Source organism: Mchenga conophoros, linkage group LG2 (assembly GCF_057382185.1).
Source record: "Mchenga conophoros isolate Kocher_MC1m ecotype Shallow Benthic linkage group LG2, M_conophoros_male_GT1.1, whole genome shotgun sequence".
Lineage (NCBI taxonomy): Eukaryota > Metazoa > Chordata > Actinopteri > Cichliformes > Cichlidae > Mchenga > Mchenga conophoros.
Window position 1 is genome coordinate 24,203,322 of NC_140527.1, and position 18,885 is coordinate 24,222,206.

At 44.6% G+C, this 18,885-nt stretch overlaps 1 protein-coding gene across 13 annotated transcripts in view; it reads right to left on the minus strand.

Moving 5' to 3' along the window:
* Positions 1–18,885, minus strand: part of tenm2a (teneurin transmembrane protein 2a) — a 219,860-nt gene that overhangs the window by 14,276 nt on the left and 186,699 nt on the right. For 8 of the 13 annotated variants that reach the window (XM_085289568.1, XM_085289559.1, XM_085289540.1 and 5 more), the window contains 13 exons: positions 17,598–17,824; positions 16,867–17,062; positions 15,271–15,372; positions 14,567–14,761; positions 12,904–13,104; positions 10,809–10,994; positions 9,768–9,794; positions 5,194–5,340; positions 4,735–4,945; positions 3,709–3,828; positions 2,106–2,367; positions 1,560–1,827; positions 186–329 (listed from right to left, as the gene is read on the minus strand). In XM_085289568.1, the coding sequence (XP_085145694.1) occupies positions 186–329; positions 1,560–1,827; positions 2,106–2,367; positions 3,709–3,828; positions 4,735–4,945; positions 5,194–5,340; positions 9,768–9,794; positions 10,809–10,994; positions 12,904–13,104; positions 14,567–14,761; positions 15,271–15,372; positions 16,867–17,062; positions 17,598–17,824 (2,286 nt within the window). The remainder of the gene's footprint in view (positions 1–185; positions 330–1,559; positions 1,828–2,105; positions 2,368–3,708; positions 3,829–4,734; positions 4,946–5,193; positions 5,341–9,767; positions 9,795–10,808; positions 10,995–12,903; positions 13,105–14,566; positions 14,762–15,270; positions 15,373–16,866; positions 17,063–17,597; positions 17,825–18,885) is intronic. The other 5 variants (XM_085289577.1, XM_085289550.1, XM_085289522.1 and 2 more) reach the window with 3 other exon arrangements.

Sequence of the window (18,885 nt, forward strand, 5' to 3'; positions counted from 1 at the left end):
AACTAGAGGAAGCGCAGTGTGGTCTAACCCCTCTCCACCAGCACCACCAAGACAATAACACATTGTGTACTGTAAACCTGCTACACACAGGGAACGGGCTAAATATAAACTGGAAGGCAAAACAGGGGACAAACAGAAAAGGCTTTTGCATAACTATGAGTGTGTAAGTGTGTGTGTATACGTACCACTGCGTGTGTTGAGTATGTGGTGCTTGTTGAGCGACCAGCCGCCCAGATTTGTGGGATCCAATTCGTAGCCCTGCAGGAGGGCCGTCCTCTTCTCCCAGAGGATGAGACTGGCACATGACTCATACTCATAGCCCACTGACACTACATGCAGGAAAGAGTAGAGGCAAGAGAAACGAGAGGGGTGGGGTTGGGTGGAGGGGAACGTGCAAAATAAAGGGATGAGAAAACATCAAAGAATCATTTAAGAAACAACATAGGAAGAGAGGCTGTGAAACTTCATCAAAATATAATCTCCTAAGTTCATTTAAGGTGTGAAACACAGAGAAGCTAGTTAGCACCTGTACCAAAACCTGCACTCGCACCTTACTAACACTCTGGCATGCTGTTAAATCAATTAAAAAGCTTGCTAATTGGAAAGATTGCCCTTTAAACCTGCAGGCCACGCTGGCTGCAACAGTAAAAACTTTGCTCGTGGAAAAATAATGCCCTGATCGTGTTCGCGTCCTGACTGAGCCACGGTTAATTTGAGTAAATAAATTGAACAATTAAGGGAAATTAGTTGCGATCAGGTGTATTTTTGAAGACTACTCAGAGAGTGTTTGTGTTACGTGCTTGTTTTTGGGTTTTTTTCATGGGTGTGCTGTTGTGTTCCTGCTTGTTAAAGGGAAAAAAGTGTGTTAACACATCATTTCCCTCCTGAGTTAAAGAGAGTGCTGCTGCCAGCACATTTTCAGCTTCACTACAAGCAGTAATGCAGTATACCTGTGTCTGTATCTATGCTTAGCAAAACATAACCTAATCATCAGCCACGTATGTCCTTTATATTCTCCAGGAATTGGAAAATTGCTCCTACTCAAGGGACATTTAAGATCTTTCAGCGAATGCAATTTTCCAAACAGTGTGCCCCTCCACACTGAAGCCCCAGATGTCCACTGCATCTGTGGCCTGACAGCAGTGTTTGGCTGACAGCATCTGTGAGCGACTGTGACAGCAGAATGTAATAGCACTGAGGCTCCCCTGGACTCCTGCTTGCTGCTCCAGTAGTTAACTGCTAACTCCTCCTGATGGTTAATAACCCTTCACCACAGTTACGGCTGGCTGACTGAACCAAACGCGGCTTCAATGAAAAATAGACATATGAAAAAAAAAAAAGAGCCCTTCACTGGGGCCATATTGCGAAGTGGATCCAAGCTGGGTTTCTGGTGTATTATCTCTCCTTCAGGCTCACTAATTAGCCCCACTCCCTCTGTCATAACCAGTGCTGTCTTAGTGGTAAAGTGTCTAATGTATTCAGGGTGCGCAAGGCTGGGAGAAAAAAAAAGATCTGTGCCCGCCAGCACAGCTTTTCCTCCATCCATCCCTTCCACTTACCGACAGCTTCGGAAAGCCCGTAGACCCTTTGCCCGTATGCATCTGTCTTATCCCAGATGTAGGTATATGCCAAGTTGGGCGAGGCGTGGAACCACTTCTGGAAGAGGTGGCCCTCCACCGCGACCATCAGGTGAACCTTCAGAAGGCCCATGGACACCACAGCTGGAGTCATGGTGACCTTGAGGAGGGAGCGATAACCTTGGGTCCTGGAGCTTAGGTAGCACAGCTTTAAACTTGTGCCAGGCACCTCGATCTGCTCATGCAGCACCTGGAAGACAAAGAGAGGATGGCGGGAGAGAGGGATTAGGGAGGATTAGAGAAAGAGGGAGTAATGGGGGTCACGCTTCCACTGATGGCTGAAGGACAAGAAATGGCAAAAAAACAATGGGAGAAATAAAGGAATAGGAAAGAGGGAATAAAATGGGGGAACTATGGAAGCGGAAGGAGAAAGAGAGCTACAAAAAGATAAGCATACAGGAGAGTGGGAAGAGAGCGAGGGAACCAGAAGGAAGATTAGCCGGCAGCCAGAGGTCAGTGGTACTGCACCTGTGTCTCCGGTATGATGGGTTTCTCCCCTGGCTTGGAGCTGAAGAAGGAGGAGAGAGGGGATGCAATCACAAGTGGGTCAGGCCTGACGAAACCGCTCAGGTCACAGCCTGGGATCGTGTTCTCTTCTGTCTTAAGCACCAGAGTGTCCATAGCATAAAACTGGCTCCAGGGCAGCCACACGGTGCGCTCCTGGCTCAGGAAGGGGGCGCGCTCGAACCGAAGGGTCAGTGATGCACCACCATTAGCTATCAGGTCAAACCTGGAGAGGTTTGCGAGAAGAGGACGGGAATGAGGTATACATGGGGAGTGCCGTGGTGGATGGACAGGCCAAGTTACTTAGACCTAAACAGAGCTTAACACAGCAATTACTCCACAACAACAAAACACCTGAAATAAATATTCCGACATTATTAATTACGGTCCAAAAAAACAGTACACAGACCACAACAAGGTGACAAGTTGAAGGCCAACCTAGCCATCGGTCTGCTCTGAAATATGAACAAGGCGACGTTAGAACACACGTCTCATAACAGAAGTGATTTTATTAGATGTTATCCTTTTACCCTTTGTCACTAAATTATGGGTAACAGCTGTAGGTTAATGATTAGTAGAGGAAAAGGTCACACACACACACGCACGCACGCACACAATTGACACGTCTTATGGGAAACGGCCAGAGCTGCGTGAAGAGCTGCGAGAAAATAACATAGAATCCGCGAGACCAAACAAGACCAGACGCTGACGTGTTCATTGAAGACCGCGTCTGGAATTAAACATTACAAGAAGTTTGCATATTTCTTGAAGAAACTGCTGCAAAGAAACAAATGATAAAAGGCGATTGCTTAAAGAATATGACAGAAGACAGGGAGAGGAGAAAAATGTATTTTTAATGCGTGGAGATCAGGCTGAAGAACCAGTGAATCAAATTTTGAAATAACATGTTAGAGATGTCAGCCAGACTTAAATTAAATAGAAGTTGTTGGGGGGGAAATTGGACAGAGAAGTCAAATCAAAGCAGCCGAGAAGCTGGAATTCCTGCAGAGGAACTAAAAAGACATGTAAGATGACTTAACTAAGTGTGTTTGGAAAGTGGCTATCAAAGAAGAAAAAAAACCTAAGAAATTCAAAAATTAAGCTGTTAAGGCTTTGATTCAACCTTGCTTTGATCGCTACAGTGAAAAAGAAAATCACATGTGAAATCACGAAATCAAATCAAGTTTAACAGGAGGAAGAAGTAAGAGGTAATGAAGTAGAAGGAAGAATTTAAACCCTACATTGCGTTATGCACTTTGTTTTTCCCTTTCTTCCTCTGCATTTGCTATAATGTACATGTGTTTTTCTTTTTAGCAGTTTCACTTCAGAGAAGATTCTAGTGTTACAATCCTCAGTTGTGTTGTTCTTGTTACAGACATTTACTCCTCTGCTATTTGAAATCTCCTTTTCTTTCATGTATCTAATTATTTATTCCACCAACAGCACTGCCTTCTCGTGGGATCAGTTTTCTAACCTAATCTAATCAAATCTGATTTAATAACAGAGCCTATGTGGTGAGGTAGTTTCCATATTTCAGCAAGGAGTGCTGGGTGGCTGTTGTACATACATTCCATCCTGCCGTGTCAGCGTGTATCCGTAGTGGGGATAGTTGACAAAAGACACGTTCACCCCCACCAGAGGGGTTCCATCTGTAGTCAACACCTGACCCCGAATTAGAGATGCCAAGCTGGAAGAAGACAGAGGAGACACAAGTGAGGGGAGCGAAAGTCAGCCTGTCAAACCAGTCTTCCCAAACCATCCATCATCTGATTTGATTAATCTCTCCATCTTTCAATCATCCAATTTGCCCATTCAATTATTGCCCTGCTCTTCCACCACTCATTAATTAGAAACAATCAGCTACCCCCACCGTCTAGATGAGCTCGTGTCAATCACGTAAACAAACCATGACAATATAGATGGGATGTGCACGTATTGTTAAGTACGGGCGAGAGATTGCATTCTCGAGAACTAATAGACGCAGATTAACATTTAAACATTTCAGGGTAGCGTCGCTTTGATAAGTTATTTTCTTTGAAACGTCCGATGTCAGCATGTGTAAATATATTCGGAGGAAAATCAACACAGTGGACAGCGCTTCACAGCTCTTCTAAATCTATGGGGAATCTTGGCTTGCCAGCAATTGGCTGTGGGATTTGTTAAGGTCTTGGCTAGCTGTACGAACCATTTCAAAGTCTATTTGATATTTGTTTTTGGAAATCTAAAGATTGGAAATTTTCCACGGCTCGTATTTTTTCACTTAAATGTCAAATCTTTTAAGATTCGCAGTCAGATTGCAGTCATGCACAGTCACCACACAATGTTACAGTGTTTGCAACACCAACGAAAGACAAAGTAAATGTAGATGATCAAAGCTTTTATCCTGCATTCCTACTTTCATTATTGGCTTGTATTGCTAGTTTGTGGGGCGCAGAACAGTATCACTACACTGTATGTATAGATATTCACCGGTGACTTCATATTATTCTCATATTTTAAAATATGAGATCTGTAATGTTTCTGTGAACGGCTCTTTTGTGTCACAGTCTTAAGATATGGCCTTAGTTGCTAGCGGTTGAATTTCCTGCCATACCTGGAGTTGAACGGGTTTTCCAAAGGGATGATGTGGGTGCTGTCCCGTCCCACAAGCATCTTGACGCGGTCGTAGAAGGAGCGGACTCGTGGCTGGGACATCGGGCTCTGCTGGATGACTAGCAGAGGGTCCCGGGAGCCCCGGCACAGGGGGCTGTTCTGGCAGGGACTCTGGATGCAGCAGTCTGGGTCCATGCAGTCTGTCAGTCCATCTGATAGAAGAAGAGCAATGATAAATGCTCTAAGGGACGCGAAAAAAAAAGAAGAAGCTTTGAATAATCTGTTTCTTTCACTTAGGAAAGTTTAATTTTGCCATCCACAATCAAGGCTCTTCTCAGGAGACCTTAATTTTATATTTTGTTTAATTTATTATTTTCTCCATCATCCTTTATTTCTTTGAAGAAGCAGATTTTGCTAATTGAATTCTTAAGGCACTATACGCCCCCCCACCCAAACTCACCTCCTTCGTTGTCCTTGTTGTCGGCACAGGAGGTCTCCATGGCAACACTGCAACCAGGGCCCCTCCACCCCGTCTGACATTCACAATGCCAACTCTGCTGGCCCATGGTGCACTGGCCGTTACCGTTACACAAGTTAGGACAGCCATCTGTGAGAAGAGGACAGGAGAGGGGAGAGGGAGGGGGGGAGGGAGAGAAACAAGGTGATGTTTGTTTTATCATTAATGATGCACAGATGAAAACACACACACGCACGCACAAACACACGCACGCACACATATGCTCATATGGTAATGATAGATCAATGAGTCACACTCAGTGTGGTAACCAAATAATGGTAGCATACTGCCAGTGCTGATTGTTCAGGAATCAATTCCAATCAGGAGGTCAGTTTCCATGCACACCTTTCCATCTTTATGTCTCTGCACCTGAGGGATGCCTCCTAGTATGTGTATATGTGTGTGTGGACCGAGGTGGATAGATCACTTTATTCACTTACTGGATGGAGCCCAACCCGATCATCTCTCTCTCTTTCTCGGGTGCAGTTTCACTCTCTCTCTCTTACTTATGATTCAGTGTAGGTAATGGGATTCTGATGGCCTGAGAGTAATGCTTTCTCATGAGAGAATGAGATTATGCTTGACAGAGTGTGTGCGTGCATGCGTGTGTCTGTGTGGTGGCAGTCCATGAACTAATAAAGCTTCGCTTCGGCGTATGCAAAAAACCCTTACCAGAATCTACGACCCTGGAGCCAAGTAAGTTCTGTAACTAGCATAGCAAGGGCACCCTCAACTCAGGAGTGACTTTAAGGCAAGGCAGAGCGGACGTTTTGAGGTGCTCTGGATAAGGGAATTTGCAATTATAGAGGAAAGTGCCATTTTCTCACTTTAATATTATCTGGTAACTTTTGGAGGCTTATATCATATATACATATTTATATATGCTATATATATGTGTATGCTTTATACATGCCATATTTCTCTATGTGAGGCTGTAAACTGCAGCCAGTTATCTTAACATAAAGACTGGAAGCAGGGAAACAGCTAACTTGGCACTTATGTTATAATATCCATCAATCAGTTCTGATAAAACTGCACAAAATAACATGTTATATGCTAAAAGTGGAGTGCGAAAACTTGCATTTTGTCATTTTACAGGAAGGTATGTGTGGGATTATTTCTTGCCAGGCAGCAGAGACTTCCTGGAGTGTTGTGACTGCGTGTTGGCCAGGAATCCAGGAGAAAATCCAGAAAGTTATAGCGCTATAGGGCACAAACAAGCCTCATGCATAACCCCGTGTAATAAGTTGTTTTGAATTCAATTCATTTATTTTTTTTTTGTATAGTGCCATCTCAAAGTGCTTTATATTGTACGGCAAAAACCCTACAATAAGACGACCCCAACAATCAGATGACCCCTATGAGCAAGCACTTGGTGACAGTGGGAAGGAAAAACTCCCTTTTAACAGGAATAAGCCTCCAGCAGAACCAGGATGGGGGGGGGGGGGGGGGGGGGGGATATCTGCTGCGACTGGTTAGGGGTGAGGGGAGGAAGACAGGACAAAGACAAACTGTGGACCAGAGTGAGACAGTTTTGCACATTGTACAGCGAAGCTAGCTTTTTCCTGGCTTGATGCTAATCTTAGCCAAATGGCTGGTCGTTCGTGATGAACAGATAGGCCTGAGACTACATCAATTTTCCACAAAATGTTCATTTCTTCCTTTTAACTGACTCCTATATTAAGACAATTTCACCGAATTGGGACCATTTAATATCTCCTAAATGCCACAAAATCAAAACTTTTCTTTAAAAATCATTCGATTCCATTTGATAATTTGCACCCATGCTGAGACAACGTACCCCATCAATGCCATTTAAAGGGGAAAAAAAGCCTTTAACTCCTGGCTTCCCTTACAACTTTCCCGTATCTTTCGAAATCCCACCTCTCTAATGCAAAACTGTCTGTTTGCCACATTATAATCTATCAAGGAGGGGAGGGGTGTGGAAAAAAAGGCATGATGACACACAATGACAATGTTTTCTCCAGCAGCACAAAGAGCCCCAAACAAACTTGTCACAGTGATTTCCTCTTAAACAAATGAGGGAGCGGGGTGCGACACTCTTAAGTCTACCCACGGGAGACGAAGGCAAAGAAAAGGGTTGACTGATAAAACAATACGTGCATGCACGAAAAGGCTCTCGCTCGCAAACGCACGCACACGCCTAGCACGACACACCCTGGAGATATGACCTGACATTTCTCACTCGGTACTATTGTGCCGACAGAGTGAGGAAGGACAAAATAACCCAGTAAGAGATTATGAATATGAAATGCTTTTCACTGAGTCCTGCTCAGTAGATTAATGAACATATTTTCACTCAAGTTGCACTGTAGAATTTTGCCCTCTAACAAATCGCTGCATCAATAAAGCCATGCATTATGAATACAAATAGTGCAATCTAAACCGTGGCAGCGGCTAAATTAACAGGCATTTCACCCCGATTGGCATTTTATCATATGTCTCAACCAACAGACGATGAGGGGGGAAAGTCAAAAAAGGACTTTTAGAGAAAGACGGCGCACCATCTTGTTTGTGGTGGAAGAGGTGGGGAGCCGGGCGAGCTTAACAACGTTACTCAGTTCAACACGAAGACTCAAATCAAAGGTTTTATCTTTAATTATGACCATTTTCTGCATCAGGGGACTGCTCATGATGCTGTATTAACAGTCAGCCTGGAATAGATTGTCCCCAAGTATTGAGCTCGGGGAACAAAGGCAGTTAGCAGTGATTGCCTGTTAAATGGAGTTGCCATTTAAAAGCAGCCAAATACTTATGAAGCACCCGGACAGGACAATCCATAGCGGGCATTGATTGGCTTGCCTGGGCAGGCCGGCACGAGGCTCCTCTCTCTTTAATGCCAGGACCCAGTCGATACCCCCTCATACTAACTAGAATAAAGTGGGATTTCAGAAACTATTAAGTCCACCCTCCCCAGTAATGTGGTTGGACTCTGATGAAATCCTCCTAAAAAGGAGAAGAAATTGCCTTGGGTTATGGGTGAGCACACACACACACACACACACACACACACACACACACACACACACACACACACACATTATGTGGTGTGCAGTGTCTGTGGGTGTGGGTGTGGATGGTGGGGCATATGACTCGAAAGATATCGTGTAGGACTCCAAGGATGAAGTGAGAGGGAGGCAGGCGGAGATAGAGACAGATAGAATGAGAACAAAGTGTATGAAAGAAAGTAAGTTGAGACATTGTACTGAAAAGTTCCACCTTTCTCTCCATTCCCCTTGTACCCAGCTCTGCCTCCTTTAAAGGTCATGAAGTAAAGGTCACAGCCATAAATCCGCGATCAGAGCTCATAGATGGACCAGATAACGCTGTACTTTCTCAAATATACCCCACTTAGCTGCTTCTCCTATTCTTAACAAGCTACCTTTGAAATTACATTGATTGCTTTATCCCAAATTGTTCTTTGACCTGCCTCTCTGCTTCCCTTTGGCTCCGTCTCTTCCTTTTTCTTTTTTTTGCGCCCTGCCTCTTGCTCCCTTTTTAACCCTGCAATTTACCTTTTCTCTGGGTTGGCTCTTCATAAAACAATGAGAGCTATTCCATTAAGCGTAGAGGGTGAGAGGACACTCTCAACGGCGCTCCAGGGACCTGTACTGTCAGGCAGTCTGTGCCGCTCCGTGCAACCCGGCAGAGGTTCAGCTGCGGGGCTATCTATTAAGCATTCTTGTTGTGCGTGTGAGACAACTCACCTCAGACCCAAACTCGTCTCTGTGTGTTAACCTCAGCTGTTATTCTGTTTATTATTGAGTGATCTGACTAAACGGCATATTTTTTTGCTTTGGTGTGGTTTTGGCGGGGATGTTGAAAATCAGAAATTCTTAAATTAATACTGTAGGCCCTTTCAGTCACACAAGCATAATCAAGCACACACACGTGCACAAAATAAATTTAGCAGCCACTCTACCATGGCCACGACACTTGCCACACAAACCCAAATGTAAACACACACACACACACACACACACACACTTAACAGTTCTGTATGTATTTGACACCACATTGAGGACCTGCATCATTGGGTTATGAAATACACCAATTACCTCCAAACTTTTTTACAACTTTCATTATTTTCTCCTCGTGTGAAGCAGATTGTGTTTACACAACACATGAGTGGAATACCTGAGTGTTTTTTTTGTGTTTCCAGGCTCCACGTTGGAAATATTAAGGAGAACACGCTCACACGCATGCACGATCACACTTTTCACAGCACAGCCCCTCGACACTGCTGATACCACACTAGGCTCTACGGTACCCCACAACACATCAAGGCTCAATGACAGCTAACCCCTGCTGTAGTCCACTGCTGTAATGGGAGTGCACTACATGTAGGGAGTCATCATTGAGGCTGGAGCCCTAATCTACGGACAGATAGCACCACAGAGTCTACAGAGCCAAGCCAGGCCAAGAACCCACAAATGCAGCAGCTAGCTTCTACCACCACAGGCTAAGAAACAAAACACCAGAGTCAGATACGGTACCTGCTTTGTCAACCATGCTCCCATGGTCTGCAGTGGGAGAAAATGTGCAAAAGGTAAGAGATGGGGAGAGTATTTTTTTTCTGAAAGAAATGCAAGCAACATCATGCAGAGCTGAAATGAATAACAGGCAAGCTGAGATAAGCTAACGCTGAGAGTGTCTGGTGCTAGTGAAGTGTGCTTTGCACCAAGCTGAGGCCTGATAACTCTTTCATCTTGGGCTGATGGTGCAGTCAAAGCTGCCCTACTTTCTGATGGGGGAAATCGGGAGATCATAAACTGTTATTCCCCTGTACATATGTATGTGCCTATGCGTGTGTAGGTGTGTGTGTGTATATATATATATATATATATATATATATATATATATATATATATATATATATATATATATATATATATATATATATATTGGTGTTTTGTTTGGTGTGTGTGTATCAGATTGCAATCACAGTGCTTTTGGTGACAAGGAAATGAGACTTTGTGTCTCAAAGCACTGACGGTGAATCAAAGGAATCTGGCACTCATCCATCCAAAGTGACAGTGATGTCAATATGAGACAGTGATTGACTGACAAAAACGCTCACTCACACTCTAGCGCAACTGTGTGCATGCACACACCATAAACAAAGTGAGAGTTATTTTTTGATCGCAGTGAGGTGAAGTGGGGATTTTGTTTTGTGCCTTTCATCACATAACTTTGGTGTTTCAAAGGCCATAAAAACTAAAACTCCTGGGGTCTGCAGTTGAGAGGCAGCATAAAACAGCTAAATCCTGCTCTTGTGTAATCTCCCACCCCCACTTCTAAGAAGTTTGCACCTCTTCTCTCTGCTCGCCCACCTTCTACGTCAGCCCCTTCTTCAATTCCCCATGGCCTTCCTCCTGCTTCCACTTCTGATTTCCAAATTCCTTTAAGAAAGTATAAAGGAGCTGCCATTTTAGTCTGACTGGGTGCTGGTGTTTCTGTGCACACCCACGTGTTGACACACAGGCACGCACGTCAAACACACACCTCCAGACACACGCTCACGGGAACACACTCACCGATGGTGCAGTGCTCTCCGTTCCAGCCCTGGTGACACTGGCACTTCCCGTCCTTGCAGGTTCCATGTTTGATGCAGAGAGGGTTGCACACACGCTGGTCACAGCCTGCACCGGTCCAGCCTTCCTCACAGCGACAGGCTCCGCCCATGCACACTCCGTGAGTTCCACAGTCCACTGAGCAGACCTCTGAAGGAGAAAAGATTTGGATCACAAACAAACGGTGCTAGACTCAAAAGTCAGTGTTTCCTGTATTTATTATTTTTAGTATTCTAAAATTTCATATACAGTCACGTGAAAAACCAAATACAGCTCTTGATTCAAAAGCTTTTAACCAATGATAACTTGAAGTAATTGTGTTTTGTATAACTCAGTCGTTCACATTGTTGTGGAGGAATTTTTTTGCAACTTTGCTTCAGTTCATTGAGGTTTGCAGGCATTCATTTAAACTGTCTTAAGGTCTCCCCACAGCTTTTCAGTCGGCTTGACGTCTGGACTTTTAGTCAATTTTTGAAGCTAGAAAACATAAATTTGTCTGCATTTGATTTCAAATCACATCGGCAAGTGCAAAAATAGAGAACCTTGAGCTTCAAAACAATCAAATCCACATTACACGAAAACACAACTCTCTGTCATGTATTTTTAATTAAAATCAGTAGTTATAGTAGTGCAACAACAGGGTTTATTTCCTGAGCTTCTATTACAGTCGCTGTCTGAGAGGCTCAGATGTTGCAGTCGGCGACAGTGCATGTGGCGAAATGTGACAATCCCGCTTGTGTGCTCAGGACCCCTGGTGTGCAGGGAACGCGGTATGTACAGACGTTTTGATACACACTTGCTGAGGGATCCTGCAGTGTGAAACAATGTTGTCTTTATTAAAGTTAAGCATTGCTTCTCTCATAACAAATGCTGGTGCTCTCGTCGTGCTCCTGAGGAAGCGTTCCCAGGCTGGCATGACGGAGGTGGCTGTCTTACTTTCTAAAGTGGAAGCTTAACGGCTTCATTTTATTGAGATAAAGAACTGTGAAACCTCCTATCCCATCTTGGTAAACTGTATGTGTTACTATCCGCAGTGCAAGAACACCTCCAATACATTCTTATGAAAGCCTTGGAACTAGCATGCCATTATCTCCGCGGTACTAGAATCACAGAATTGGCTCCCAGAGCAATACATAACCAATTAAAAAAATTCTGATAGTAATCACGAAGGCTTAACAAAGTTAGGATTCCTACCTCATTTCTGAGTAGCTCACTGAATGCAGCCTAATCATACCTCTTGGGTCATACAGTCTTTCGAGTCTACAAGATTAAAAAAAGTTTTACTTTGGCCTGAACTGAGATGTGTTACAGCTACCTTGTTTAGACATTATAAATTTCAAGTGCTTGTATTTTCTTATTGGCTGACCCTATAAACAGCAGGTCTGAACAGCAGGTGGGCGGGGCTTCTGCACTCAAACAGTGTATCCGACATGACCGTATTTGGATCATTAAGGAGTTTCGAGCAGTTTGAAGCCCAAGCTTTTGGTTCGTAGATGCAACTTATACATGCTCTGAAAGCCCAGCCATGTTTAATATGTGTCAGAACACAGGGACAGAGTCATTTTATTCATATTCCTTTTATGCAAAACCCAGAGTACTGTAGTTTGGTATATAAATAAAAGTGTTCTGCCTTTCCCAAATTAGAATTTTAAGCACTACCCTGATAACCATAAAAATCTGTCATTACCATACTGTCACTGACAGTCTACTGAGAGAGATAATTTTATATAGTCTTGATAGTACAAACTTGCCACATTTTTATTCCTGCATGTTCCAATTTGGCTTCGATACCACAACAGTTGTTGTACCCTGTTTCTGAGCATGTTGTAATTTTTTTTTTTTTTTTTTTACGATTTGGTAGATTTGGTCCAAGTGTAGCTCGAAAACCAGAACAGTATGAAATAAAATGGCAAACTAATTAGCCATACTGGGACCGCGAAATATGTTTGGACAAAGGGTAATCAGCAGTTATTTCTTTCCAACTTTCAAACCCACAACCCCCATTTTTACCCGATGTATCTGACTCTCGCAGCTGAACCAGCTTTACAATCGCACTCACCCATGGAGCAGTCGGGTCCCATCCAGTTGGGGTCACAGCTGCACAGCCCAGTGTCTGGTATGAAGGCACCGTGGCCATGGCACTGATCTGGGCACTGGGCCCTGGGCAGTTCGCAGTGGAGTCCTCCCCAGCCTGGCTTACAGTGGCACTCCCCGTTCACACAGATGCCATTGTTGGAACATGTTGGATCCATGCAGTCCACTGGATTAAGCCAGCAATACACCAATTTAAAAGAAAAAAAGCAGAAAAAATAGAAATTAACATACAAACTAAAAAATGTCATTACAGAGCTGACGACAAAAACAAATTAATGGTTGTTTTTTTTTTTAAAAAAACAGACGTGACAGAGGACATCATTTCACTCTGTGTTTATAAAAAGATAATGAAATAAAGTAAAATGTTACCAGACGTATTACTAAAGCAATTAAAGCACACGATAATGAATAGCTAAGTCTATAATTGGGGCACAGCAGCAAATGCGTTCCACTCTGAAAGAGCAGTGCGCTTCGCTGACACATCATTTGGTGTGAGCTTTTCGCCCGTGTGGATGTGGAAGTGTGTGTGTGTGGTTGATTTGTGTGTATGCGTGTATCGTGCCAATACACGGGGAGAATCTGACACTGTCAGTCTGCCAGGTTGACAGGCAGCTCTGAGTCCAAGCAGTGAGTGAAAACCAATTTGACAAATTACCTCCTCCCGGCAATACGCACACCCATCCCACCCACCCACTCGCTCGCCCGCCCCTTCTCAGGCCTCCTCGCATTGCTCTGTCCCGGTCACTTGCATTTTCCTCTCTCTCTTTCTCTCTCATCTTGTCCTCTTCTTTGTGACACTGCTCTCCCCACCTCCATCTCCTCCCCCTTTTTCCACCACCTCGGGCATGATTGACCCCGGCGCACACGCAGTATTAATAAAAGCAGCCCCCTCGCACACAACCTCGACCCTCCATTTCTGTTTGCCTGGCAGAAATGGCGGATCACAGTTATCGATTTTCATGTCGCTGGCACTTCAGGTAAATTGTTTGAGGGACTCTGCTGTGATGAATATCAGATTTGAGGCTGGAGTAGAAGGGGAAAAATTGGATGAGAGGGAGATCGGGGATCGGCGGGGTGGGAGAGAAAATTGAAGCGCAGAGGAGAGAAAATGCTGACCTTGTTCTCAGGCCCCATGTTTTGACTCTTTCTGCCACTCATCTCTATTCTTCACTTTGCATCTCCCTCTCTGCCGATCTTCTTCTTCACCCCTGGCGTGCTGCTTTCTCTTTTCCTTCTTCTCAACCTATTCTCTCTTTCTTCATACATATTCACCTCTCACCACCCTGACTCCAGCTCCCTCCTCAGCATCTTTTTATCCCTTTATTTTTTCTCCCTTGCTTTCTGATGACTACGATCGCGGCATGCTGATCCTTCTTAACAAAGATCAATAGAAGCGATTTCAGCCCTTAATAAAATCTGTGATATGTTTGGCTGCGCCATCATACTTCATCTGTATACATGGACGCTCAGTCAGCGTAAGATTATGCCATGATAAGCTGTCTTCACTGGTGTTAGAAGGGGTAAATCTGTGAAGTTTGTTGTGCTTCACCTTACTTTCAAAGCGATCACACAGAACAGTTTTAAAGAAAAAAAAAACAAACATGCACCATTACACCTCCTGCGCTCACCCTCTGCACAGTTTGGCCCTTTGTAACCGACGGAGCACACGCAGTTTCCATCAGTGCAGGTGCCGTGGCCGCTGCAAAGAGGGTCTATGCACTGTGTGACAGGGACGTCGCATTCGGGTCCTTTCCAGCCGCTGTAACACACACAGGAGCCCTTGTCGTACTGGCCGTTGCCACTGCACAGCACCGGGCATGCCGCTGTAGGAACAGAGAAACGGAGAGATTAAACCCTGCGCATAAGAACAAACCAAACAAACAAAGAAAGAAAAAAAAACAATTAGCAAGCTTTTTAAAAGATCGCCAAAGCGGCAAAAAGTGCACGTCGCCCACCCACGCAGATCCACATCCCACCGTGCAGGAGGGTTGAATAGAGTGGCTAAGGGGCTGGAGAGCGCCAATGACATGAAGAGTAATTACAGGCAGAGGTAACTAAACTATTCATCAAAGCTGTCTACCCCAGGTGAGCACAGAGCCAGGGAGTCGTTAGCTAGGGGAGCTGCCATTCATCATCAGTCATCTTGTCTCAGCTCCACCTAAGGCCATGCACCATCTTGCTACTCTTAATCCTCTTCTCCTTTTTTTTATGTTTTATTTTTGCACGAAGCTGAAATGTGTCTGCTCATCTAATTAGACAGCGGAAATGACAGATTTTTTTTCCTTTTCATCCTTGCTCCGACGGAAGAAGCGCATTCGTAAACAGCTAATACCTTTGGAGCAGTCCATGCCATGGAATCCTGGGAAGCAGTGGCACACACCAGAATTACACTCTCCGTTGCCATGGCAATTGCGCGGGCACTCTTGCACTGAATCTGTGAAGAAGATGAAGTGAGACAGAGAGAGGGAGAGGCGAGGGGTGAGACAGTGTGACGGCAAGCATCAAAGCCTTCCATTAAACCATTGGCACAATTCATTCTTTAAGATACTACAAATTGAGTCGAAGCGCTGCCGAGTCTCACAGTCGCACAGACATCAAACGCCCTCCTCCAAGATTCCATGAGTTTCTTTTTTGTCTGCATTTTTCATAATGTGGCAGGAATGTATTATGAATCAGCCATTTTGATGAGATGGGATCCACCAATGCTCCGCTCATAGAAAACAAGAGTATCCCCCTCCACTCTCCTTCTTTCTCTTCGACCCTTTTCTATCCATGGCTCACTTTCTCACTCCTCACTCATGTCCGGCCCCACCGAGGTCACTAATATTTCATCAAGCTGCGGATGTTTGGTGCAGCTAGGCCAGATTTTAGCTGGACTCTGAGCTGCTCCATCTGCCTTCTAACCTACTCACTAGAAATGAGAAACAGTTTGGTGGGAAGGAACGGGGTCGGTGCTAATCATAATCACAAGGAGGACACTTGGACTTTTATCCTCTCTGTTCTATATGCTTCTTCCAACTTCCACTCTTCTTACACAAAGAATGACACAGCCAAGCCTCACTGCTTCTCCTAACACTTCCCCTACTCCATGCACCCCCCCCTAAATAAAAAAAAACTAAAGCCCCTCGCCTCCCTCTTTACCCTAATGCCACCCTCTCTTCCATTCTCCTCTTCAGCTCCTCCTCCCGTCCTTCACTCCACTTCATCCCATTCTGGCTTTGCCCCTACCATTAGGCCTTTCTTCCAACTCCCCCTCTAACTACTCCACTCTCATTCTGCCCCTGCCGCCTCCGCCTCTCCATCTCGCCACTACTCCAACTGCTGAAAGCTCTACCCCTCCGTTATTGACAGTGAAGGATTCTTTCACTCCGCTTGACTCTTTCCATCCAACCCCGCCTTTTGTCCTTTTGTTCTCCTTTGGCTCGAATGCAACCGAAATGATCTGGTTAGGATCCTAAAATCATTCTGTTTACAGGGCCGTGTGACACTGTGGTCCTCACCCACCTCAAAGATGAAGGTTGTTTAATGTAAGTGTGTGGGGTTTTTTTTTGTTTTTTTTTGTCACACTGTTGGACATATTAGCGTGCCCAACTATGTTTTGGCAAACGTACATTTTTAACTCACTGAGCAGTCTTTCCTACTTGACAATGTTACTATGGTTGTGTTGCATTGGCAACATTGTTCACATGCTGCCGGGGAGCATTTTTGCACGTCGTGAATGTGTAAAGTCACAGAGTAACTGATGGGGAATCTATTTGACTAAAATAGCAGCCTTGCTTTGCCGCCAGTGGTAGAGAAAGTTTCTGCGTGCCTCTCTCTAACCAGCTCCTAAAATCCGGTGCCTAATCTCATTTTCACTGCCGTTCTGCTTTTCCCTGCCGCGCTGCCACCTCTCCGCCCACAGCGACAGATGCCGACTCTGTCTCACCCATGACATTCGTGCTGAAGGAAACCGTCTCTCGCTCCCGACCGTCGTTGTAGAAGGCCAGGTGCCAGGCACCGGCGTCCAGGTACTGGACAAACACCGCCTCATTGAGGACCACGGTTTGGATACTCCTCCTCTCCCGTGGAGACTCCACCACGCTCCACTTCTCCTTCCCATCGAGGCGCTCCATATAGTCGTACTGCAGAGGAAAACGTGTGAGAGCAAGTTCACTTTTTCAGGCTTCAGAAAATGAGGCATGGTTTTATATGCTTGAGGAATTTGGTAAATAAGATAGCTGGCAAATGACAGTGAAGCATGAGGAAGGGAACACAAAGCTCCTCGCAGGGTTTTCTTTGGGTGTCTGTGTGCATTGCAGGGGAGTGTTTTTACACTTGCCCCGACTGTGCAGTTTCCCCAGCTGAAGTCAGGTCAGGCAGTGAAACAGCTATCTGAATGCAATTATCCCTTCCTACAAATCGAATCCATTGTTAATGGAGTAGCTTCTAATTAATAAGAGGCAGTAAAAGTTACATTACTGTGAAATTTAATTAAGTGTAAATCTTAGTCTAAATTAGTTTTTTCAAACAACTATTACAATGAATCACAAATGAATTTTAAGATGTCCCAAGAAACAAGCCCATTTCTTTCTTTCTTTCTTTTTTAAAAATACATTCTCCACTCAGATGAATATGAAGATAATTTTTTCATTATGATGGTCCTTGTACAGATTTTACCTGCGCATGCGAAGGAGGCAAGCCCTTGCGGATGTACACCCCGAAAAGGGCATCTTTGCCGAGGGAGATGTTGAACTTCAGGAACTGTGGTTGGCTGAGGTGGAGCAGGGACCTCCAAAACACTCCCGGAGGGACTTCTTGGGTCACCCGCCTCCCAACCTCGATGCTGCCTGAGTCTATACTGCTGTTCCGGCCTGCCCATGGACCTGGAGCAAAGGGGAAAGAAACTGCATAATCTGTGATTCCAGACATTGATTGGTACAGTCAATAGTTAATCATCGCACTTTAATGGGAATAACCTGGCACAAACATTGAATGGTATAGAGGACACGCACCATTAGCTGTGCAAACTGTTCAAAGTTTATACTAAAACGAATGCTGTTAGGCGCGATATGCGGGATGCAAAATGACGCCTCTGTATCAAAGCCTGCACGACTGTTGACTCTGTTGTCTGGGCTGAAATGATAGAGGGCTGATAGAACTGCAGAGCACAGATTTCCAAGCAGACAGGCCCGCACACAGAAACATCCTGCAATCAGGTCAGTCATCTAACAGCACAATGTTGGAGCCCAGAGAGGGAAAAGACAGCAATGTGAGCGCGCGTCTGTGCGCAGAATAGCAAAGAAATAAAAGTAACAATGTGGAAAAACAACAGCGGCATCTGGCCCAGACAGTCACACACACAGCAGTCCTCTGATTAATACAGAATACAGACACAGAGCAGCAGCCCACAGATACCTATAGTACACGCTGTGTATGTTGTAGAGCGAGATTGAGCAGGCGAAAGAAGAATAGATGGAAAAAACCGCATGGGGGCCTTTAAAGAGAGGGGGTGAGCGAGGGGAGCTTTACCTCGCTGCTGACTGAAACCCAGCTCAACACAACTCAGCAGAGTGGTTAAACAGCATACACAGACAGCACAGCTACTACTGCGTCATGAATTATAGAAATAATTTATGTGTGCGAGGCTGTCTGGTTGGGAGGGAAAAAAAGAAGCTATTGGGCTGTTTTAGTATTTAACACAGCAGATATAGCATTTATAAGCCATAAAAGATAAGGCTGACATTCTTCTTGTTTGCAACAAGAGATGTGGCAGTCTGTCCTTCAAAACTTTCTGACTTTCCTGCAACGAGTGGTGCATTCAGCCTCAAGCCAGCTAAGCTATAAATATTCACAAATGCATTAAAAATACTAAAGTCACTTCTGTTGATTCATTTTACGCAATTGGCATGCTAATTAGGATGCTGCTTTAGAGAAATACCTCCACAATGGTATAAAAAAATGGTGG